The following is a 25,964-nucleotide window of genomic DNA, read 5'->3' on the forward strand; positions in this document are numbered from 1 at the left end:
TGTCGCGGCATATCAGGCTATGCCGGCGACCTCATCGGAGGGCGTCCTTTGAGCCAGTTCAGGTTTAGCAAATAATATCTTAACCGCATTCAGTACCCACTTATATCAGTGTCTATCGCGGCATCTCAGGTGAGTTGTTGTCTTTAATTAAAACAATTGCACCGCTGACGCTTAATCATTACGTACTTCGAAATTTCTAGTGCTTACGTTCGATATCACCACGCAATGTATAATGTACACACAATGTAATAGTGTAATTGTAGGTTATTTTTATAACATCGATCGCTTTCATGATAACCCATAGCCCTAAGGGAAAAATCAATAGTATATTTAGGCACTATGTCTCATGGTTTTAGTTACGAAACATCGAAACAGCGCAAAAAACTAAAAGCTCTTTGTACAAACTGCTATAAATTACGTTCATGAATCGAATTACACCGACAGTTACTGATATCTAATACCGAAACTAATATAATATCACACATGTCTGGATTTATTTTTATAGATAGCCAAATATTCCCAGGGTTTTCGGTTTGAGCTAAGTTATCGACCGAGCGACTGACAGGAAGTGCTTTCGTTTTTCTGAATTGAGAGAAAATAGCAAAAGTGGTGTGCTTTATTAAAATCTCATAAACTCATATTACTTACTTGAATACAGGGGTGAAATCTGTAAATTAATGTGTTTAATTGGTTTTATGATAGAGTTGATGTTTTCGCTAGTCATGACCTGAATATAGCCATAGTATTAGAATTATAAGACCGCTGGACTTCGGCTCTTGAGGATGTCCTTCTTTAGATATTATCTACACAACAAACCATCAATCAGAAACAATTGCCTACGTTTATTGTCATGCATTGAAATTGACCGGGATTGAAATACTGGGATTCTCGCATGCCAAGATATATTGTTGTTTTACAGCGTCTAATAAAATAAAAACTTAAATGAAAAACACTTTTTTGCGATTTAGTTAAAAATTATAGAAAATAGTAACTATTAAACAAAGACAACATACATATAACTAACTATTCTTCTTGAATAGTAAAATAAAATCTTCATTATTCTGTATCATTTATGCTGGCTCTACCTAATACATATAGCGTAGTTTTAGTTTTGAGTTTACGTAATTAATTATCACCATTAACTTTATCTTATAAATTCAACAATTATTGACAGTCAAATACCCAATTTAAATAATTGATTTGATTTTGACTTTATACTACTTCAGGAGGAAAATTTTCTGTGAAAACTTTGTACATAATAAGTACCTACTTAGGTATCTGAATCTCTGATTCAATGAAATATTTTAGTATAAAGAAAATAAAATTAAATACCTTACTGAAATTGAATGAGAGAAATGTGTGTAAGCTAGTACGGTTAGTATACAGTTTTCCCGAGGGGTTCTTTCGCAAGAAGAAGACATTTCGTGAGTCATATTATAATAACTCGACGTAAGCGTTATAAACATGAATCACCCGAATACATTTTTTGATACGTCGTCGTTTATCATTAACACCGACATTTTAACCACGTTAAAGGCACGTGAATGGCCTCTACACAAAGATCTACTCTACAGATGTATTTAAGTACAAAAGCGATTATGAATATTTAGAAATAATATATAGTTCGTACCTAAAGGATTTCACAAAATATTAAATTCGTGTAGGTCTTGTGTAGGTATTTTAATTAATTTGACTTTGATAGTTGAAGTAAATGGAGGTAGAATTACTTTATTATTACCTTGAATTAACATATTAGGTATAGGCTTATTTTTTTACCCCGGAAAATCAAAGAGTTTTCCCTTCTCGCGTTAAAAACTCTATCTATCCACGCGGACGAACTCGCGGGCATCATCTACTTAGTAATTTATAAAGAAAGACACACATGATATATCTATCAATAAAGATATGTATATTTTATTTACTTAAGTATATCTTATGTAAAAAGCATGTTTGTACCTACTCATTCACATCCAAATAACTTAACTGATTTGGCTTAAATTGGGAATGGAAACAGCTTAGGTATACCCTGAAACACATAGGCTACTTTTTATTCTGGAAAATAAAAGAGTTCCTTCAATATTAAAAAAAAGCCATATCCACGCGGACGAAGTTGCTGGCATCATTTAGTAATTGATAGATATACCTACAATGTAAAACAGTAATGTTAATGTAATTAGGATGAGAATAGGATATATGAAATCTTGTAGGTACATTTAGTTTATTGTGCACATAAATAAATCAGTATTAGCTAGGAAACGGCAACTGAATTTAATCGATATTTACGCAAGAAATGTAGTTAAGAAAATAAATAAAAATAAATAAAGGATGGACGAAAATCATTTACTTATTAAATGTCACAAAGTTGAATTGAATCAAGTAAATGTAACAAACCTGTATTTATATTCAAATATTAATAATTCAGAAATCTTACAAAGTGCTTGTACCAAAAAAGAATAATTCATAATGTATGAAATACATAATATTACAATGAGTATTTTTACCAGAAAAGTCGGACGAAGAATACGAACGTATTGTTCCAGAGAAGAGTCTGACTTGGCAGAGTTCCCTCATATTAGCTACCTACACCAAGATATTATCATTTGTAATTTACGATTGGTGGTGACACGTGAAATAAATCTCCTAGTAGGATAGGTAGGTCTGTATATTTATCTGGTTGTTTATTAATAAAAGTCCATTTAAACTTTTTACTACTTTGAATGTTCATCATCATCATGATCAACCCATCACCGGCTCACTACTGAGCACGGGTCTCCTCTCAGAGTGAGAAGGGTTTAGGTCATAGTCTACCACACTGGCCATGTGCGGATTGGCAGATTTCACACACCTTTGAGAACATTATGGAGAACTCTCAGGCATGCATTCCTCACGATGTTTTCCTTCACCGTTAAAACAAGTGATATTTAATTAATTAAAACGCAAATAACTCCGAAAAGTTAGAGGCGCGTGCCCGGGATCGAACCCCCGACCTCCGATTAGAAGGCGGACGTCCTAACCACTAGGCTATCACAGCTTAGTTTGAATGTTAGTGTATTTTTATTAATTTTAAGTTACGGAATAAATCATACAGACAAGTCGCAGGAATAATTGAATTACTAAATTCATTTAAAATTTTCTAAAGTTTTATAACGTAAACTTCAATAACAACTTCTTATTTTTATTCAGTTTCAAACAAATGTTACCTACTTGCTATTATATTTTCTTATCTTATCTACCTATTGTCATAATCATTTATTACTTTAGTATGCTACCTATACCTTATTTATCTAAACTATTAAACATTATTAAATCATTACTCCAACTAACATTTGCAATTAACAATAATCTCTATCAAAATAATTTTAAATTAATACTGGAACAGTGCAACATATTAAGTATGTTTCTAGGTTCTACACATTTTTACGTCAAACATGAAACTCCTAATCAAAATCTCTTATCCAAAATCCCAATCCATCCCAAAAGCGTACACAAATGCTCAAGTTTATAGTTTCACCTAGTACTTATGTTACCATCGTCTTCAATTCTTCACCAAATGCGTTATTTGTTATGTTTTTAAATAAATAGAAAAGAGGAGAGGATATCCCAGAATTGCTCATCGAGTAGATTATTTTAAGATATTCTATCAATAAGCTTCTTCGTAATTACATGATTTTGATGTGTTTACTTTGTACGCAATGGAGTATTTTTATAAGACTTCATTCGAAAGTCCGTATGTTGACGGGAATGGCAACTTGCCATTTCAAAATTGTTTCGATTTCCACCAGTCTGGTACATTTAACCGATTCTTTGTGGAAAAAAATTTATCGGCTTTTGGTCAGTTTTCGGCGGAGGTGTAGGCGGTATTTCGTGTTGTGGTTTTAGTAGCCAAGGATTATCAGTTCCTTGCTGTGGACTACCATCGCCCTTTCTCTGACTTGCATTGGTTGGTGTGAGATGTAGAAGAGGCAGTGGGTTCTTCTCGCATGTCGGCGTTTTGTCTGCGTTTGGATGCATGTTGGCTGTAACAATAAGAACAATTATTTACGTATGAACAACTTCTATATTTTTTATGTTATGTTCATTTTCATACTGTACGAGTAATTTCCACTGAATTTTCAAAACAAAAAAATATCTAGCTTTAACATTTCATATTAAAAGTCATTAATTGTCCAACGTAATTAATAAATTTAAAGTACATACGTAAGAACCTACTTGTCTAGGCAATAATAATAATAATTTTAAATCTATAAAAAAATAACTCTGGGTACCTTTTATTAGTATTTGTCAATTAGATATTTGAAACGTATAAACAGTAAAAATAAAATAAAATAAACCAATACCCGATACAAAATAATTTAAATTAGTAGTTAGAATAAAAAGTTTAAGCCGATAAAAAAGTTACAGTTTTCCTTTGTAGATTCATATTAAATAAAAAACTCACTTTGAATATTCAAGGAATCCAATGCGATATTGTTCAAACGCGAGCTGATAACATCAACACCGTTTACAAACATTTGACACCGATAATAAAGATGATATCACTAACACCCGAGTGGACGGCAGTTTGATCTGAAATGCGCAGTGTTTGCCCAGCACTGGCGTTTTATATCGGATCTGAGTCACATTTGGCAGAGAAACTGAAGACTAGGTACGTCACCGCCGGCCCCTGACGCCAGATTGTATGACGCTAACGCATTTTCCGCGCTCGAGCCTCTCACTGGTACACGTAGGTATCTAAGCCGTCTTTCAACTTAAAGCCACTAAGATAAGCCTAAGACTGATAGACATACACTTGAAATGGCTCACGTGTTGTAATTGAATAGGTAACCTATCAATGTATTATAGGATAGAGCGGTAATAGCTTAGTGGTTAAGACCTATTCGGGAGGTCGGGGGTTCGATTCCGAGCACGCACCTCTTAGTTTTCGGAGTTATGTTCATTTTAAGCAATTACTTAATATCACTTGCTTTGGCGGTGAAGGAAAACTTCGTGAGGAAATCTGCATGCCTGAGAGTTTTCCATAATGTTTTCAAAGGTATGTGAAGTCTGCCAATCCGGACTCAGCCAGCGTGGTGGAGAGGAGACTATAGCTCAGTAGTGAGCCCGCGATGGGTTGATGATGATGATGTAACTATTATAAGAATTTAAACAGGTCTTTGTCATCTCATTACGTCTGTTTGTCATTATTGGTTCAATTTATTCAATGCTTTATTTTAAATTGAGGTACGTCTTATAGTATGACGTTAATTATTTCGCCACTGCCTGCAGTTCCTGGTATTTGACGTAGGTACTTAATCTTGCAATTTGCACTGTTCAAACGGAATAATTAGTGAGAAGTAGGAACTTGAAATTGTACTTGAAAATGCGGTTTGTTAAACCACAATAATTATTGGAGTCGTATTTAGTAATAGTAGTACGCGGCGGAAAATATTGTACATCGACCTTTAGAGAGAGATTACGGCTTTGTAGAGCGTTGTCTCTGTCACTTATGTGACGCATTGTCAGTCTCAACGACAGAGATAACGCTCCACGAAACAGCTACCTCACAGGTCGAAACACAATATTTCATGTCACGTAGGTACCTACTGTATTTACGTAGGTACTATAACCGCAAACTTACAAAAAAGTACTAGTATTTCCACAATTAGATAAGTAGGTATAATATAGGTAAAGTGACGACCGACAGTGAGACTACAAACAGGTGTTGGAAAATTTTAAGGATTAGGTGCTCATGTGGATATCTAATGTTATCATTTATCAATGAATTTATCCTTAACTACTTAAGTTTCAAGAAAATTTACCCAAAGTACGTCATTAATTGTATAATTATTATAATTAAAAGATATACAGAAATAGGTACACCATACTAACAGCACCTATGAATAAGAACAAAAATGTTCGGGTATATTATAACTATGGTACATATTTGATGTACCCAAATAAGTTTGATAGATTAGATCTTATTTTTTCTTAGACATTATTGAGCATTTTATTTAAAAGCATTTTGCTTATGTTAGAAAACTAAACTAAAGATTTTTAAGTACCTAATCCATCCATACTAATATTATAAAAGCGAAAGTGTCTCTGTCTGTCTGTCTGCTAGCCTTTCACGGCCCAATAGTTCAACTGATTTTGACGAAATTTGGTACAGAGATAGCTAGTGCATCTCGGGGAAGGACATAGACTACTTTTTATCCCGGAAAATCAATCATCCCATGGGATGTTTAAAAACCTAAACCCACGCGGACGAAGTCGCGGGCATCATCTAGTATTAATATAAATGCGTAAATGTCTCTGCTTTTGACCGCCCATTAGTTTAATCGATTTTGTCGAAATTCAGTTAGGTATACCTACTCGTAGCGTTCATTTCGAAAACTTTTTATAGGCTACCTTTGGTTCGGGAAAATCAAAAAGTTTTTACAGGATTTTTAAAAACCCATCCGAGTAACCAATTTTGACGAAAGGTAAGTACAGAGATAGCTTGCATCCCGGAAATGGCTTTACATACCTACACTTTTTATTCCGTAAAATCAAATAGATTCCGCGGGATTTATAAAAAACGTAGGTAAATCTACGCGAATGAAATCGCGGGTGTTATCTAGTCTAAATATATAAAAGAAAAAGGTGACAGACAGACTGACTGACTGATCTATCATCGCACAGCTCAAACTACTGGACGGATCGGGCTGAAATTTGGCATGCAGATAGCTATTACGACGTAGATATCCACTAAGAAAGGATTTTTGAAAATTGAACCCCTAAGGTGGTAAAATAGGTGTTCGAAATTTGTGTAGTCCACGCGGGCGAAGTCGCGAGCATGAGCTAGTCCTACTAATATTATAAATGTGAAAGTGTGGATATTTGGATGTTTATGATGTTTGGATGTTTGTTACTCAATCACGCAAAAACGGCTGAACGGCTAAATTTGGAATAGAGATAAATTATACCCTGGAGAGTGACATAGGCTACTTTTTGTCCCGGAAAATCAAAGAGTTCGCACAGGAATTTTAAAAACCTAATTCCACCGCGACCGACCGAAGTCGCGGGCATCAGCTAGTAAATAATAAATGGAAGTTACCGCTGATCTTAACTTCCTTCTACCCAGGAAAATCAACCTAAGAAACTAGGTGGTATGAGGTATCTACAGTACCTAATTACAAACTCTTGAGAAATATGACAATGAGCTAGATTGTGAAAGATCCATCAGTGTCGCGAAGGTTAAAGTGACGCTCCCATGGGAGTGCCTGTGTAATCATAACTTAGGGTTTCCTTACACGTGCTACGTGCCGCATAAGATTTGTCTGAAAACTTAAACTAATAGAGGGAAAATCCTTTTCTAAATATCTCAAGTTCTCTATCTTCCTTGGTTAAAGTTTTGTATGACTTTGCGTTATTTATTTTGCTTTGTATCATAATTTGAGACTGTGAAGGTGTTATGAATCATAATAATAGTGGTTCTGCAATAAACCAAACCCAATCACATAATTTGTTACGAGTCTAAAATAAATAGATCATGCCCGCAACTTCGTCCACGTGGTTTTAGTTTTTGATAATCTCGTTGCAACTCTTTGTTTTTCTGGGATAGAAAGTAGACTATGCCTGTTTTGGCGATGCAAGCTAAGTATATTGTCCCAAATTTTATCAAAATTAGTTAAACGAATGGGCCATGTGAAAAGGTAACCGATAGACTTATAGACAAACAGACACACTTTCGCATTTATAAAATATTATTAGTATGGTATGGATTACGTAATTTATATTCCCCTTGGTCATGGTCGATAGCGATACCAGCACTAAAATTACGGGTTTCAACTTTGGACTTTTAATTATATGTATTACTTATTTATTATCTCAACTGTTATTTATTACTACAAGAATAGGAATACATATTATATGAGTTTTATATCTCTGAATACGTATACAATATATTTTATTCGGTCAAAGTCGAGATATTAGATAGGTATCCTACAAATAAATTATTATATTGACGTCAATATGTATGACACAAATACCTAAGAGGATTTTAGTGGAAATAAAATGCATTATCTGATATCTATACTAGTACTTGTATTGGAATGTCCTCAAACATGATAATGAATTTTGGCGATTATAAAAATGACACAAATACAAGAGATGATGAGTCATTTATAAAAGTTAAATGTACTTATCTTGTAAAACATTTAAAACTCATTATTTTAGTCATATCATAACTTCCCAAGTAGGTATCTAATGGAGAACAGAATCATATTACTAATGATAACCACACAAGCTAAGCTAATCAGCGCCAGCAATCCGTGTTAATACGTCATAAAAGAGGGCGATTCTTAAGTACCTACTCACTAAAAAATAATTATGTAGATAGATTATAAGCTTCCGCGTTGAGTCGAATCATCTCACTACGTCACGTCAACGACCTCACACGTTGATTAGTTTCATACTCGTAATTCATTATCATGACTAACCCAACCACGTAGACGAAATTATTGTCAAGTGCACTAAATGTTTAAAAAATTGATGGTGTGTTTGATGTTGAATATGCACATCGTTTTTAAGGTATGTTTTGAGAGCGCACCGCTAAAACAGTCAGAAGCGAACAATAATTGAGTGGGCTGGTAATCGAGTAAGACAAGCTCTAGAGTACATTTGGTGTACTTAGGCTTAACCTTACACGGTCTTAAAAAATCACGCTGGAGAATGCTCGATAAGCCTTGTTCTCTCTGGTAGCGCAAAACCAAAATGTACCTTTTTAATACAGCTTTCGTACACTGCAGCCTTTAGAAGTAACAACGTAGTTTGGAAGTACATCGGTACGACGTCTGCGGCAGCCGAGCACAGGTTTCACGTTTAATAATGCAAAGTTTGTGTGAAATCGTTATAATAAAAGTTTATTGTTTTATAGTTTCGAGGAGATATCGCAGATAGGCATCCCTTACGTCGTTGGAAGATTATGACATAAAGGCTTTATCGCTCCAGAGTTTGCAATCGTAAATATTATGGAACAAATACCGAGTAATCTCGTCAATCGGGTAAGCCTCGCGGCAGTTAGCAATGCACACGGACGATGTAACAAAATGTAGTGTTTGGACGTCGATGCCTTATAATGTTATTGAAATTCCTGAAAGGCCGGCAACGCATTGGTGGTTCCTCTCTGGTACCTACTGCAAATGTTCATGGGCGGCGGTAATCACTCAACATCAGATGACCCGCCTGCACGTTTGCTCGCTATTTTTATTACAAAAAAAACTAACAAAAATCTTAAAAGAAAAATTCGATAACCATAGAATAACAACTATTAAGAATTAAACGGCTCTGACAGGCATAGATACTCTCCCTATAAATAGTTTGGTTGAGTTCCTGTGTTGGTCTCTTCTAGGTTTTAACTCTTCCCTTTTGTCAATGAAGTAAGCCTTATCAGCAGTTTGATGATAATACTATCCGTCTCTACACACTACGATAATTATATGTATAGTCAGCTGTTCGATTGTTTTCTAGAAGTCTCAATCGTTGTACCTGTATTATATTTGAATGATAATGACGTATTTCGAAACTTACTTGGTGTTTGTCAGAGCGTGCCCGGTGCAGTGAAATTAATTTAGGTGCTCAGGTACTGATATTGTCACTAGGTATGTATACCTACTCGTAGTCGTACTAAGTTAGGGATTTGTTTACTCACGTGTATTAAAATAAGCTGTGATCGTACGTATGGAAATGGATATAAAAAGGGTAGGTAAAAGGTGCATGCATTGCATATATGTACTAGTTATTATAAATACGAAAGTGTGTCTGTCTGTCAGCAATTTACTAACTTTTCACGGCTATTTAACCGGTTGTAACGAAATTTTGTACAGAGGTAGGTTTAATTCCGTAGGTACGGATATAAGCTACTTTTTGTCCAGGAAAATCGAACAGTTCCCATGGGATACAAAATCGAAATCCACGCAAATGAATTCGCGAGCATCCTCTTTTTGGTACAGACAGAAATAGTTTGCATCCCGTATAGGCGGATACAGATATAGACTAGATACAGATAGGTACTTTTTGTCCTGGAAAATAAAAGGGTTGCCTTGGTATTTGAAAAAAAAAAACGCGAACGAAATAGCGAGCATCATCTACCTAATGCAAAATAATGTAGACGTACCTAAAGTTTTTGGACTTTTTCATTTACGACGTTAACAAAGATGTTGGGCACTTAGGTACCTACGTGTTTTGGTTTAATTAAAACCGTGAATTTATGAATATACCTACGTAAGTGTTTCTTTATTTTTTGACGCGAGTAACTATATCTATAGTCCACGACAGGTTGAGATGGCAATCGGGGTATGAGGCGGGGGGAAGCCCCGCACACCCGCACGCCATTCGCGCTTGCCCTCACCGGGTTAGCGCGGAGGCTGTGCGGGTGTGCGGGGCGTTCCCTCCCCGATTGCTAACTCGATCTGTCGTGTAGGCAGGTACTATATCTTCCTACCGTCTGGTCTGGCATGGTCTCGTTTGAATGTGAAACATTGTATTAGTACTTAGATTAGGTAGATAGAGGTACTTAGTGCAATGTCCAGTATCTAAGGTTTGTTGTAATAAAATGGAATCAAGTTTTTATCATTTGAAGTTTCTTAGATTGGTTTCCATCCACGCAGTAAAGTAGGCAACCAGATTAAACTGTCGTGACAAAAAATTATTGGTTCATAAAAAGTTTGTTATTTATGATGAAATAAAAAATAAAAAGTCGAATTTGTTTATGAAAGTTTAAGTTATCGTCGGCAGTGTTTTCTTAGTTAAGGTTTGGAACAGCAAATAAATTAGATTAACACTTCAAGGTTATGGATTAAGCACCTAGGTATTGGAAAATTCTGGATGGTTTGCTGGACGTGCTTTATATAGGTACCTACCTATTTGAAACATACAAAAAATACCGGCTAAGTGCGAGGCAGACTCGCGCACTGAGGGTTCCGTGCTACAATCATATTTTTTCGACATTTTGCACGATAAAACAAAAACTATTATGCATAAAAAGAAATAAAAATCTGAAAAATCAAAGAGTTTGTACTATGAGATTTTTCAAAAACGAAACTTACGCGGATGAAGTCGCGGACATCATTTATTAAGTGACACCTATTAAATATCGAAATGGATAAACCATAGATTAATTATTATTGGTTTCGCTACGCTCGGGATAAACAATAGATATGAGTAAGACAATTTCATCAATTTTACTCATTCGATTCAATTTATGAAAAGTGTTTCTCTTTTGTGAAATTTTTAAAGCCTTTTTTAGTTTACTTACCTACTTGTTTTCTTATCTGTCGGTTATACAAGCATGGTTATCTAAATACACCATAGCTATCACAACTGACCTTAACAGTAATGTGTGGTGGTACAACGCTACAAATGTATCGATTTGCTGTCTCATATGCTTCGATAGGTACAGGATTGAAGACATGCAAGCCTCTTATCAATAGAATAATCAAAAATATATAGTGGCATTGGCCTTCTGGTTGAATCAAACTAGGTACCTACCTATCTATAATTTTCCATTGAAATTGTAGAGTTATGAAGAGTTTATGCAGATTTCATGGTAGGTACTTTCTTATTTTGTTATGCATGTTTAGAATTTAGATCATCTACCTAATGCTAAAATACGACAGAATAATAAAGTCTAAGTAGTCCTAAAACTTCCAATATACAGTAAGTAAAACTGCAATTGCATTTTTATGACAGCATAAATAGTTTGAAATTTATTGTATTTTGATGTAAACTGTCTTATTTGAGAATATTATATAACCACGCGACGAATATCTGACCCTGATGCCTTTCAGTAACGTGTGGTAGTACGGCACCATAATTCTATCGATTCTGTATTATATTCCTCGATGCATGACTGAAGAGACACGCAATGCTAAGGATCGTATTAACTTATAAAATATCGTATAAAATATCTATTATTAATATTCGCTATAGTAGGTATTAACTATTTTATTTAACGTAACGCTCTAAGTAGCTAATACTCGTAAGTTCCAGTACTTATAATACATAAGTGTTTACTGAAAAATCTATAGATTTGTGAGCCACTTTTAAATTTGACAAACTCCATTATTGTAAGCAAATATTATGAGTTTTCAAAGAATAAATCTTCCTCTAAGTCTGGTATCTCTTTCCTACTTAGCGTAGCAGATAAAAGAGCGAGACTACGATTAAAAACCAAATCCTCTACTGAGCTACTTAGTACCTACATAGACATTCAGGAAATTAATATAACTAAGTATATATGTAGTATATATATAACTATTTAAATGTTTATAATTTTATTTTTATTTTTTAGAAAACAATGGCTGAATCATAATGATATACCTACTTACTTAGTATTATTATATATTTTTTACTGTTCGCGAGGCTCATTCATTTGATACCCCATATGATGGGTTTAAATTTTTTTTCATTCTATACAAAAAATGAAGATGAATAACTACAAGCCGGCAACATCGAAAGTCAAACCGCGGTTCTCGTGTTTTGAAAATGAAAATCCTCTTGCGGTTTCTTCTATAGTAAAGTAATGACTAGGAAAACCACATCTTTTCAGTTGAGTTGAAATCTAAAATACTTATATGTACCTACTTAGTTAATTATTTCGTACTTAGACAAAAATATAAAATATCAATATTATCTTCACCCTCTTTAAAGGAACTAATACTTGTACTGTACAGTTATTATTATAAGTAGACATACATTAACATAATAATAGTGAAAATGTAAATATTCTAGTTCCTTAATTCTTTGCCATCAATACAGTGTTGACCTAGTAGCCGAGTTCGTGACAACTGCTGTCCCAGGGCATTACTCGCCGTATTCGTGTCTATATGTTGTGTAGCGAGGCAACATAATTTTTTCCTTGTGGAATATACTTCCTTGTCTTCTTTTTTGCTTTTCTGAAATTTGCTAAATATGGCAGCGACTTCATTTATTTAGTAGTTACTTAGTGCGGTCATATACAGATAGCTTGAAACATTCAGTTATGACTGTTTCAAGCTAATAGTGTTACATGTATGACCGCTGCACATATACCTACTGGGTTTCATATTTTCAACTGTATGTTTTAAGGACCAAGTCTTGAATATATACAAACATTTACACTCTGAGCGTTATTGAATATTGGTAATAGGTCAGGTAAAAAGAGATGACGTGCAAGTTCCGCCAGAGGCGCATCCAGAACCAGGTGACGGATTCGTCAGATGTTGCCCATTTGCTTTCAGCTTAAAAATTGCGCCTCTAGCTGCTCTGCTGGCTCTTGACAAATACGTATAGGTACATTTTGTGTTCAATTTTGAAAACCACTATAATGATGTGGGCTGGGTATCGATGAATGATTTAGTGACACTTCGAATAAGCTAACTCGCAAACTCTGGCAAAATATACGCAATGGTGGAGCTCAGTTCTACCATTTTATTCATAAGGCTGTTGTTATGACAGGATTGTGAAGTCGCGGATATCTCCGCCCTAAAGTCCCCTTTGTCACGATAGTAGGTAGATGTCATGCTCATTTAATAATTATTATATCATAAGTATCTAACAATAAATGTCAAAAATAACATCTTTATAAGCTAAAACATATTTTTTATTTTTTAAAGAATATTGTATGTTGCCATTGTAAATGACTAATATTCCCATTTCCTCTCCAACTAAGCGTTAAGCTTGTGCTAGGAGTAGGTACGACAATAGTGCAACGGGCGGGGTTTGAACCGTCGACCTTTCGGTTTTCAGTCCACTACTTTACCCTGAGCTATTGAGGCTCTAAAATATTAGATGAAATCTCGTATGCCTAAGACCATTAAAAAAATTATGTAGCAACTACTGGCATCGTGTAGTGGCGTGGCATTTAAATCTGTCTTATTTTTATATGTACCTACTTATTTATATTTTTATATGCCTGTAACATTTGTAATTCTCAAATTCTTTATTTGTCAAGGCAACTGTTGAGCCTCGCAATTTGATTGGCTCCAACGGGTCGGAAACAAATGGACCAACTCTACCTTTCCGTCCACCGTTGACGAGGGCTGATTCGAGATCAGCTTTCTCACCGCAGTCACTTCGGCCAGTCGCACCACAACCACAGCAAAGGCCACAATTCCAACCCGGTGGACCCGTAACTAGTCCACCACAGTTTGGACCTCGTACAGGAATCCAAGCACAAAGAGGGCCAGCTCCTGCAGGTCCTCCCGGGTCGCCACAGATTAGAAGTCAACCTCCACCCCTTCGACTACCTCAACAACCGATTGGTGCCCAGCAAGGCCCACGACCACTACAGTCTCCTACCACTGCTCAAGTCCAACAGAGAGGTCCAGTACCGAATAACCTCCAATTTGGTCCTCGACAGCCACCACAAATTGGAGGTGGTACAACACCTGAGGGCTCTAGATCGCAATCGATTCTTCAAACAAACGGGGCACCTAAGACAACAATAAACACGCCTAATTACGCTCCACTTTCGAGGCAATCTTCACAAGGATCGTTAAAAGATCTGGATTTTTCTAACACTATCCCAAACAAACCAGTCAACCTGGAGACCCAAAATGCTTCTAATGAAAATCTTAATAAGCCAGGCATTGGCAATGAAATGTCGGGAGCGCCTAAAGGAAGAAGCTATAGCATTTCAGCCGCACCAGGGTCACCAAGCCCGCTGAAAATGGATGACGATCGGAGGAAATCTGTAAGTTCAGTGGGTGGAAGATACGAAGACTTAGCTAGTCGCAGTCCAGGGCTCGGTTTAATCCAAGAAATAAGAACAAGTAAGGATAACATCCGTGGATCTAAAGAAAGCGTAAAATCAGAAGCATCTATTGAAGGAAATAGAGATATAATACCTGATCGCCCAGAATCTCGTCTAACTGGAGCCAAGATGACAGAATCTTTAATGGGTCCCTTATCAAATTTAACTCCAAAAAAGAAATTAGACGACGACGATGATGTTGTTTCACAAAATTATTTGACTTCAGGAAGAAATGAAACGTCCCAAAATAAAATTGACCTTTCTGATCGTTCACCATCGTTAACTCGAAGTGATGAGTCACCAGAACCGAAAAATGCTTCACAAAGTTCTGTATCATCTAATAAAACTCAGAGTGTTTCACCAGAACCACAACGTCCAAAAACACCCAAAGTGGAAATGAAGCAAGAGATAAAGCCAGAACCTCGCAAAGATATTCAGCAAGCAATGACACCAAGTAAAATGATTACTAAATCACCCTCACCTACAGAATCCAAATCACCTATTCCTAATAATAAAAAACCAACTGAATTGAAAACTTCAGTAACTCCCTTCGATTCTAAAAAATCAACCCCTCGTAAGATAGTTTCTGCTCCAACTTCCCGCCCTAAAGGTAATTGACAATAGTATTTGCTAAAATAAAGTTTATTGAGGAACATTGTTTTGAGATGAACCAACTACAATTTTTGATTGTATTTTTATAACTAAATTTATAAGAATTCTTATAAAATTAATTTTATACTTTTTCAGATGGAGACAATGACAGTGGCGTGGACGAATCTACACAGGGAAATGTAAGTTAATTTTTGCATTTAATGATCTTATTGGACCCATTTCGAGAAAGAGGTTAGCTGCTGAATCAAACTTGGCTGGACAGTTTTGCTGGCTTGGTTCCGGAAGTTTCGAAATAACTTCTTATTCAAAATGTTATCAGTGCCTGGAGAACAATGTTTTCGAATAAGTAGTATTAACGTGTAGTCAGTGGATGATATATGAATCCGAAACAAAGTGTCTAACTATAGGCCTCATAAAAAAGTTCAGATTCACTCAGCGAAAGGGCTATGCTGCAATTTATCTATGTGACATAGCTTAACGGGTTGCGAAGATGAAGTAGTAATGAGTGAAGAACATAGTTCGAAAAACTGATAGACTTCAGGATACCAATGTGCTAGAATGGCGATCTCGAACCGGAAAGCGCAGCATTGGCAGACCACCACTAGATGGACAGACGACATCAAACATGTCGTAGGGAGCCGCTGGATTCAGGCGGCGCAAGGCCTTGGTATGTGGACTATAGAAGTATCTAGATCTATGTCCAGCAGTAGACGTTTATCGGTTGATGACGACATCGAATGATATAATATTATACTCGTAATTACAAACAAGCTATGTTTTTCTATATTATAATTAAACTACTTTTCAGGATATCAACGGGTCCCCTGGCTCTCCAAATAAGAAGTTGCCGAGCAAATTACCGATGAAAGAGAAATCTAACAGTAGCCTGAAACAGTCCCTTTCACGGTCATCAAGTAAAAGTGCCACTGCTAAAACACCTGAAACACCTCAGCCAAACGAAAAAAAGAGTAAGTTTATTTCTAGATGATGCCCGCAACTTCGTCCGCGTAGATTTAAGTTTTTCAAAAACCTATTGTGAGTACCCTTTGATTTTTCGGGTTAAAAAGTAGCCCATATCCGTCTCCAGCGTCGAAGCTATCTCTGTACCAAATAAATGATGTTTGCGACCTTCATTTACATGGATTCAGATTTTTAAAAATCCCGTTGGAGCTCTTTTATTTTCCCGAATAAAAAGTAGCCTAGGCCCTTCCTGGGGCGCAATCTATCTCTGTACCCATTAAAATCTGTAAAACGGATAGTTGTGATTTGTGAAAACAAGCAGACGCAATTTCCCATTTATAATATTAAGTATGGATATGGATTATATCTACAACATTGTAATTAAGTACTTACACAGATATTATAAATCTGATAATATATTTTTGTTTTTATTTAAGAAGTACCAATGAACAAAGTCCAAGTTGGAAATGCACCGTCCCCAAACATAAAGGCTGTTAAATCGAAGATCGGTTCTCTGGATAACACTACATATAAACCGGGTGGTGGGAAAGTGAAGATTGAAAATAGGAAACTTGATTTCAACAACATAACACCCAAAATTGCTGCGAAAAATGAAGCTTATACACCAAGTGGTGGCGCTAAAAAGGTAGAGTTTGTTTATAAAACTACTTTGACTATTCCTTTAATTATACCCACGTGCACTTTTGTCATTTTTTATTGAATAATTACAGATTACAACGACAAAATTGGAATGGAATGTAAAATCAAAAATTGGTTCGCTCCAAAACACATCATATAAACCGGGAGGAGGAGACAAGAAAATAGAAACAGTGAAACTTGACTTCAAAGACAAGGCGAAGCCCAAGGTTGCTTCAACAGTTAACATCACTCACAAACCAGGCGGTGGAGGCGTAAAGGTAACATATCTTAACTTATAACTTTCTCTATGTATTTCCTATTGTCTCAAGGAATCTCGCGTTGATACAAGTCTGTGCAAAATATTTCTACGAAATTTTCAGATAAGACAGTGAGTACCGATGTTTTAAAATCTACCGAAAAACACAACAGTAATTTACATAGTAAAAAATTCTTAGGTAGCTCAGGTGTATAGCAAGTATTTAGAAATGTTGGTAATGAATGCACTGTAAAGTTAGGTTGACGTTGCAATATAATCATCACAATAATTATTAATGAAAACGATATAAAATGTACCATTTCTTGCTGTTCTTTCGTAGACTCTTACAAGCACCGGGAAGAAACCAGTGAGTAATTTACGTAATTTAAGCTTTGTTCGCCGTTATGTCACTTGTAATTTCGTCGCAACTCGCAGACATCATTTAAATGTGAGCACTATACACGAGTCGGAATACTTATAAAGCAGCTTTGTGAATATGTTTAGATGGATTTTCATGTTTCAACTGACGTTCGTGCTTTTAGTTTGTAAAATGGGCGCTACCAAGGTGGCGTGCTTCAAATAGGCCACGCCATTATTTACGTAGTCCTCGGTGGGAGGTTTGTGTGGTCCGTTTACATGTCCACTTACAACTACGTATGTTTTTTGATGAGTTTATGGTTTTTTTCTAACGTCTTTAGGGCGAACGTTGAAGTTACGTTGTGGGCTGTGGCTGCTTATCACGCTCCGAAATGCTTTGAAATTGTAACTTTTTCGGCCTATATCTGTTCACAGGTTCAAGAGTTGCCTCATAAATGTGAATGGGAATGTTTATAAAACTTTATGACACGGATTAAATAATAATTTTATGATAATATATTATAACATAATAAGTATTTTATATGCTATATACCTACATATTTTAATTTGGCTACTTATTATTCTGCAAAAATGTCAACCACAAGTTAACTCACTTGCATGATAATTGAATAAAAATAAAATAGGTATCTAGTGTACCTATGTACCTATACTATATGTATACTGTAGGTATACTCTACACGAGCACAGACAATCAGAGAACAAAAAACAATAATATTATGATATATTTTTTAAGCTGCCAAAAGTAACGGCCTTTAGAATGATATTTCGGCTTTGTAGAGCGTTGTCTCTGTCACTCATACCTATATGCTATATGCATTTTTTAAGCTTAATACTTATATTTACGTAGGTGTATATATATTATATATTAATGAAGTTACACCACCCAGTACAAAATAACATGTACAAAGTACATAGTATATAAATTATTATCAATCACCTTTTAAAAGTAATTTATAAAAAGTTCTAATAAACTGTATTAATATTTTTAAATACATAGGTCGTATGTATTTAGATCCATTATTGAAAACCCCTATATTACGTAGCGACCAGACTATAGAGCTTTTTATATCAGCTTATGTACGCAATTATATATCTACAAAATATGTATTTTATGTATGTATATTCTATTGCACATTAACTTTTTACACAGATTGAAAATCAAAAATTGGATTTCAAAGCGCAAAGCAAAATCGGATCACTCGACAACGTAAAACATAAGCCAGGAGGCGGTGACATAAAAATATTCGACGACAAGGATTACATTAAGCAAATTGGTGGACATTCACCTCTTCCCAATAGCCACGGGCAGTCGCGACAAGAGGTGAGGACAGCCGACATACGTGGCTCCTATCCTATCTAATCGTAGGACGTTTTCACTTTTGCTTCTCATTTTGTTTTGTTCTTCTATTTCGTTCTGGTGAAGTTTTTGTGTCATTCTCACGAGCTTATTTTCGTTTTAATTCATATCAGTTTTCATTTTTGTTTCAGACTGAGTATTTATATTCATTTTATTGAATAACATTTTTGGGGCGCAAGGTATTTTAGATACTAACGTGTGCTCAGTTGACACTAACACCGTTTAATTGTTTCTCAAGCATTCCATTTTGTTTTTTTTTGTTTTTGTTGTTCCTTTTTATTCATGACGATTATTTTTGCGTGACTAATTGGTTTGGGTGGTAACATTTATTTGATAAGTTGGTAACGGTCTCTACTAGGCAACGAATATGCAACCGAAGTAACTTTTACGTCTCGATTGTCTCTACCATGTAGAGCCGTATGTAAATCGAATTGCACGTTGGATGCCAATACAATTTGTCGTAATATGAATTAAGTACACATTTATCTAAAACTAATAATATTGTTTTCGTTTGTCATAGAGTCCAGTACCACCGCCGCCGGTGCAGCCTCCAAAAGAAGACGAAAATTTAAATCAACAGCCGTGTTAAATCACTTTTGACGTACTAAGATTTTCGATATACATTAGCTCCTATCGATTATTCGATTATTATAAATGATTTTCTATAATCAACACTAACTGAAGAGTCCATACTTTTTAAATATATTTTATTACCTTGTTAATGGTTATTCCTTGACAACCTACTCAGTATGATTATTGTGCGATTTCCATTTTTTAGATATCATGATGTTTAATTAAAATTTATCGTCATACTATATAGTTTTTAGAAATAATGTACCTATCTAGATATAATATAATGTTTGTGTACCTACACTGTTGTTGTTTTGGTCTGAGTATAATATTTATTTGAGTAAGTTCTATTTTGATTACACCATAGAAGGAAAGATGTGCCAATATATAATAATACATTTAAGTCATATTTCAAACAACGTGAACTCTAATTGCCTGCCTATATGGAATAAAAGATTAACTGAAAATTAGAATGCCAAGCGTTTCGAACCTAATAGGTGAACATAACATAGGTAATAGGTAACAACACTGTAATTGGTCAAAATTATTATATTTAAGTAAGTATTTATAAAAAATATTATAAGTACTAAAATATAATAATTTTGTTAGGTATCTCGGAAATCAGATCATGAAAACCAAAGCTGAAAACCGTGTAACTCATCGATATCTAAGAATCATCAAAGGCGTAGGTACGTAACTTAATAATAATGATCGAGCTTTTCGTGGGTCTACTTATTTTGTAAGCAAGCAACTTATTTTGTGCCCAAGGTTTCAGTAGGTATTCTTGTATTTTGAAAATCTTTATTGAGCAAATTAAATTTTGCGTCGCACTTTCTCTTCATTAGGTTGATTCATAAAAATATAATTAAAAGAAAACTATCAAGAAAACTAAAGAGCATATTTTTTATCATTGTCGTCACACAATCTGCATTGGTTACGTTTTAAGAATCAATTAAAATCAAAGGTGATATTCAATAATGATTATTTATTTAAGAATAAAATATATTTGGCTGTCGAAAAAAACATGATTATTAAGTGGTAGTTACACATTTATACTCCACTAGCGACCCGCCCCGGCTTCGGCGGGTGCAATGTAGATACTAATGTGGTGTCATTGAGGTGTCATATATTGCCTCGGAAACTAAGAGGGGATTTTTTTCCTAACTTATTCACATTATTTCAATTTCTCTAGGGATCTCAAATTTTTTTGAGAATTAAACTATAGCTATAAACCTTCCTCTTGAATCACTCTATCTGTTGGTGAAAACCGCATTAAAATCCGTTGCGTAGTTTAAAAGATCTACGCGTTCATACATACATACATACATACATACAGACAGCGGGAAGCGACTTTATTTTATACTATGTAGAGATATTGGGAAAATGCACTTCATTTACACAACTACTTATTTGTATTCTGTACAAACATTAGTAGTAGGTACTCTAGTAGCATACTTTATACTTTATATGTTGTGGATTTATGTCATGAAATCTAACATGAGCATTTAATGTTTAAATTGCTATACTTACGTCAAATTAACGCAAATTTTCTGCTTTGTTACCCAAGTTTTTTTTCTTAATCCAATTTTCGTCCAGATATTGATATTGTTTCTGAATTTTCTTTTATATTTAAGTATAATTTACAAATCAGGCATATTTTAAACAAGCGTTCTACTTCTTTATAAGGCATTATTTTAATGGTCGGCATGCATTGAAACTTGCAATGCCTTGTGCCACTTTGTATGGACGACTCTTGCACCACCCAAATTATTGTACGTTGATGGTACTGGGTCCTGTGAAACCTACCCGTAAGCCTCAATCACAAAGGTTCATAACAATCGGATGAATAATATAGGAACGCAGAAGTGACAATCAAACAAACATTAATTTTTACATAATATACCTATTCAGATTTTTTTCTACCTAATAATAGGTAGGTACCTACCTATAATTATTATATATGACAGAGTTTGAGCATTATTGTTACCAATTTGTTATTTCTCTTCTTACATGCTAGGAAGTTTATATATTTGTGTGTAAACAAAAATACGAATATATTATGTAGGTAGTGGTATATTACGGAATGGTGACTAAAATTATGCAGAGTTCTCGGCTCAGCAATGGATGATTTGTACTATAAAATACGTAATTATACGCTGACCTTGCTTTTTGACTGTATTGTTTAATAGCACGCGGACTTTTGCATAATATTTTGTACAAGTTTTTTATAAAATTCTTTTGTAAAAATGGTGTTGAAGCGAGAACTGTGCGGGTTCGCGATTGACTGAGCAGAATATTCTTAGAGTATTAATATTTTATATGTGACTATTGTTATAAGATATAATTAGATTTAGATAGCCGTGTTTAGTTAACGCTGATGCTTTAGTCACATTTATTTGCATTGACACTGTAACTTTAAGTAAGTACCTAGGTAGTGCGCTGCATTTGGTTAATTTAAGATATAGAAAGTATCTGACATTTGATTTAATATGGAAATATTTCAAATCATTAACAAATATTCAAGACTTTGTTAAAGAAATAGTACCCAACCAAGAATTTTTAAATTTATACCTACTAGGTATTTCGATTTTAATTTGTTTAAAAGTATTACCTCTTACAGTACCATACAAACATTGTAGACGTTGTTCGAACCTATAAACATCTAGAGTCAATATAAGTATTGTGAACTAAAACATAATGAAAAACGTAATTTTAATACAAGTTAACGTCTCAATTCTTGTTTTATTTTAAAGTACTTATTGATACCAATTATTTAGATAAGTATAGCAATGCCACAAATCATCTTAGACATTGTGAAGTAGACAAAGTTCATCCACTATGCACACTTGCACCATAAGTTAATGGAATATATTATCTCCACATCATTTTTGGTAAGTAAACTTTTAATAAAATTAATATTTTTAGTTGGTACTAGCTTATTCGTCTAGACTACGTCCGCGTGGACAACACAAATTTCAAACCCCTATTTTACACCCTAGGGGTTAAATTTTCAAAAATCCTTTCTTTACCGATGTCTACGTCATAATAGCTATCTGCATGCCAAATTTCAGCCCAATCCGTCCAGTAGTTTGAGCTGTGCGTTGATAGATATGTCAGACAGTAAGCTTTTCCATTTATATAAAAGAAGACTTGCTGATGCCCGCGGCTAGATTTAGGTTTTAAAAATCCCGTGGGATCCCGTTTTGATTTTTCAGGCCTTTTTTGTACCTACTTATTAAGATTTCTTTTTGTAACCTGTCATTTGTGTTTCTGTGGTGCAATAAAGTATATACATACATACATACAGACAAACAGACAATAATTTTAAAAACGTGTGATTCTGTTATGGTACAGTTATAGATAAATAATTATTAAGCTAGTATGATTACAAAATAAAGTTATTGTTTGTGAAAATTTTTCTCACTATACCTAAGTAGGTAATAAGTAAGTAGGTACCTGTTTGTTCCACCTCACCAACTACACATTGTATATCGGTCGACAGCTGTAACTTGTTAGTTATTTGCGTCATGGTAGTAGAGACAATTTTGTTTATAATTTAATACTAAGTCTAATTTCTAGAAAGTTGCAGATTTTACAAAAAAGGTAGTTTAGTCACGTAAATCTGTAACTTTGCAGGTCATTATCTCTTAAAGTATCAAAAATTATAATAAATAATGATTTACCTATTCATCATACCTATTCAACAAGATACCATTCCAAGGGTTCAGTCTATTTTTTTGGACTCTCACATTTCATGTTTACTTACTTAGCGGAAATAACTGTAACTTTAACTTTAAAGCTCCAATAGTTACCAAATAAAATGACGAAAAACTATAATGTTATATTTTAATATTAATCATTTTTTTTCATACAGGACGACTATTACATGTCAATGCAAGAATGGGACGAAGCAGAACGTCCTCTATCACGAAGCAGGTCTGCGCGGTTCTCGCGCCCTCCGCGCACGCCACGTGCTCTATCTCCGCGCAAGATACCCGACGAAGACCAGCGTATCTACCGCAACAATGAGAGAAACCGCCGTGTGTCTGCTCGCGAACCGCCCCGCTCCGCATGCTCGCGGCGCGCATCGGTCACACAACGTCCTGCTTTTACAATATATTGATTATTGAACATTCCGATTTTACCATTCAGTCAATTTCGATTCACTTTTCATAAAAGATGACAAACTGCCTTATGACATCGAAAATAAAACCTCAAAAAACAATTTTCGTTCCCAAACTTTACAGGCTTTATAAACTCTTCTTTCATAATGTAATTAAATTCGTCTATCCATATCCACATCCACAGCTAGCTTAGGACGTTGTGGAGAGCGCATAACCACTCTATCTCATGTTCGCCCGCCCTGTTTTGAAAAGTATTATATATAATACTTAGGTAGGTACCTTTTTTAATTAAAAAAAAACAGAAAATTCGAAAAAGTGTTCGCAGTTATCACTGATAGTAACAACCAATCTAACTCTACCTATAGCTGTGACACATTTTGCCATGCATTAGCAAATCTATAGGTAGCTGTGAAATATTTTGACACGCATTAGGAAATCTGGCTTCATGGGGCTATGAATCAGCTTAGTTTTGGTATAAGTAGACGCGATGCGATGTTGCATGTTTTTAATTAAAAGCCTGAAAGTAGAAAATTACCTCGGCAAAATATTGCATAACTTTAGACAAGTTATTTGCTCACTTGAAACTTAACTACGTAGGTACTTATTTCAAATCTTCATTTTTAACACACCCATAAAACCTTTCCTTTTCAGAGACTTTTAAATAGACCAATAAATAATTCTAAAAGAAATGAAATTCCTAAAGAACGTAAGGTACGTAAGTCAGTTTTCGGAAGTTTTGATTTATGTACCCAAGTCATAATGAGGTACTTACATATTGATTTGTTATTCATGTTTGTGTTAATTCGTTTTATACATACCTAAGTACCTACTCAAGGATAACAAAAATTCAAGAGTCAAAGATGACTAAAATTCTATTTTTAACAACTTTTAGTTTGTGCATTGTATGAACTACGACCGACTTACGTACTTCTTGTACAGAATTTACTAAATAATACTCAAAGGAAACAAGTTGGTGCGTTTTTTGTCTTGTAGATGTGTGTATTGTTAATGTGTGCACTATGTAGGCTCACTGAACACTTAAAAATATATTATGTTAATAAATAATGCTTAAGATGTAAGTTTAATCGAAATAAGAAAGTGTATCTTGTGTTGAGTGTACGTACTTAAATCAATTTTTACGTAGCTGTAGTAAGCAGGTAAACCTGATCGCACATTACACGAGTCACAGGTAACGCATATTTCAGTCGGACTTTATTGGCATTTCTGCGGGGCGTGCAGCGTACCTACCTACTGCTACTTTTAAATGATTTTCACTTGTTGAAATTCTTTTTTCTTCATAGTAATTTCAGGTTTTCATACTAACGTACAATCGTTTGCTATATTAATTTAACCAGGAATTTATGAGCAATATCAGTAGGCAATAAGCGCTGATATATCATAATCGGGATTGAATTTTTCATTAGGTATATTTTCCAACTTTGTGAGATTCTCATCAGCATCATCATCAACAACCGATAGACGTTCACTGCTGGACATAGGTCTCTTGTAGGGACTTCCATACGCCACGGTCTTGTGCCGCCTGAATCCAGCGGCTCCCTGCAACTCGCCCGAAGTCGTCCGTCCACTTAATAGGGGGTCTTCCAACGCTGCGCTTTCTGGTGTGAGGTCGCTATTCCAGCACCTTGGGACCCTAATGTCTATCGGTTTTTTGAACTATGTACTCTGCCCATTGCCATTTCGTCTTCGCCACCCGCTGAGCTATGTCGGTTACTCTGGTTCTCCTACGGATCTCCTCATTTCTGATTGGATAGCTCTCTTCTAAATTAGAGAATCAATTATTTATACTTAGTAGGTACGCGACAGGTCGAAATGACAATCGGGGAGGTAACGCCCAGCACACACGCACAGCCCTCGCGCTACCCAGTGTGGGCGAGCGCGGGTGACGTGCGGGGCGTCCCCCGCCTCATACCCCGATAGCTATCGCAACCTGTCGCGGCCTATACTTATGTTTACCTACTTAACTAATTTAGAAATAGTGAATTAACACACCTAAGAATTTAGTGGTTCACTAGTCACTTTTCATCGAATTTGCATTTATGTGGTGATTGTCTCTGAGAAATTTTATTAAAATAATAAATGTTGTTAAAAATTTAATGGATGTTTCATTTTACTTCGTTATGGTATCTACGGCTCCATTATCAGCTTAACATCATCAACATCGAACAGCATTCGGGTTAGCGCAAAGTTGCGAAACGGTTGACGGCGGCCACGGGATGAGAAGGGTTTGGCTATAGTCTACCAGCTGGCCATGGGCGGATTGACAGATTTTACATACCTTTCAAAACATTATATAGA

General features: G+C 35.1%; 2 protein-coding genes across 8 annotated transcripts; one reads left to right on the top strand and one right to left on the bottom strand.

Annotated features, from left to right (window-relative positions):
- tau (microtubule-associated protein tau) lies at positions 1 to 25,757 on the top strand. 7 transcript variants are annotated; one of them, XM_069501236.1, is made up of 11 exons: positions 3 to 129; positions 8,897 to 9,023; positions 13,952 to 15,362; positions 15,500 to 15,543; positions 16,173 to 16,332; positions 16,762 to 16,970; positions 17,056 to 17,241; positions 17,560 to 17,586; positions 18,748 to 18,918; positions 19,086 to 19,133; positions 19,475 to 22,258. In XM_069501236.1, exons 2-10 carry the CDS (start codon positions 8,991 to 8,993, stop codon positions 19,110 to 19,112), a joined length of 2,268 nt encoding a protein of 755 aa, XP_069357337.1. In that variant the 5' UTR covers positions 3 to 129; positions 8,897 to 8,990; the 3' UTR covers positions 19,113 to 19,133; positions 19,475 to 22,258. The 7 variants fall into 7 exon arrangements, with proteins under 7 accessions (XP_069357335.1, XP_069357334.1, XP_069357337.1 ...); XM_034972679.2 differs by lacking the exon at positions 19,086 to 19,133 and having other exon boundaries at positions 4 to 129; XM_069501234.1 differs by lacking the exons at positions 18,748 to 18,918; positions 19,086 to 19,133; positions 19,475 to 22,258 and adding an exon at positions 23,399 to 25,757 and having other exon boundaries at positions 1 to 129; positions 16,765 to 16,970.
- Positions 2,324 to 4,702, bottom strand: LOC138402855 (uncharacterized). Its single transcript, XM_069501237.1, has 2 exons — positions 4,439 to 4,702; positions 2,324 to 4,016 (listed from the first exon to the last, which is right to left on the bottom strand). The coding sequence occupies exons 1-2, from the start codon at positions 4,509 to 4,511 to the stop codon at positions 3,793 to 3,795; spliced, it is 297 nt and encodes a 98-aa protein (XP_069357338.1). The 5' UTR covers positions 4,512 to 4,702; the 3' UTR covers positions 2,324 to 3,792.
- Positions 25,758 to 25,964: the final 207 nt, after the last annotated feature.

Source organism: Maniola hyperantus, chromosome 10 (assembly GCF_902806685.2).
Source record: "Maniola hyperantus chromosome 10, iAphHyp1.2, whole genome shotgun sequence".
NCBI classification, from domain to species: Eukaryota; Metazoa; Arthropoda; class Insecta; order Lepidoptera; family Nymphalidae; genus Maniola; species Maniola hyperantus.

Coding starts and splice junctions, on each gene's coding strand:
- tau (XM_069501233.1), top strand. CDS start 8,991: ATGGAACAAATACCGAGTAATCTCGTCAATCGG. Junction 15,363..15,499: donor TCCAACTTCCCGCCCTAAAG/GTAATTGACAAT, acceptor ATACTTTTTCAG/ATGGAGACAATGACAGTGGC. Junction 17,242..17,559: donor CAGGCGGTGGAGGCGTAAAG/GTAACATATCTT, acceptor GTTCTTTCGTAG/ACTCTTACAAGCACCGGGAA.
- LOC138402855 (XM_069501237.1), bottom strand. CDS start 4,511: ATGTTTGTAAACGGTGTTGATGTTATCAGCTCGCGTTTGAACAATATC. Junction 4,017..4,438: donor GGATTCCTTGAATATTCAAA/GTGAGTTTTTTA, acceptor TTATTGTTACAG/CCAACATGCATCCAAACGCA.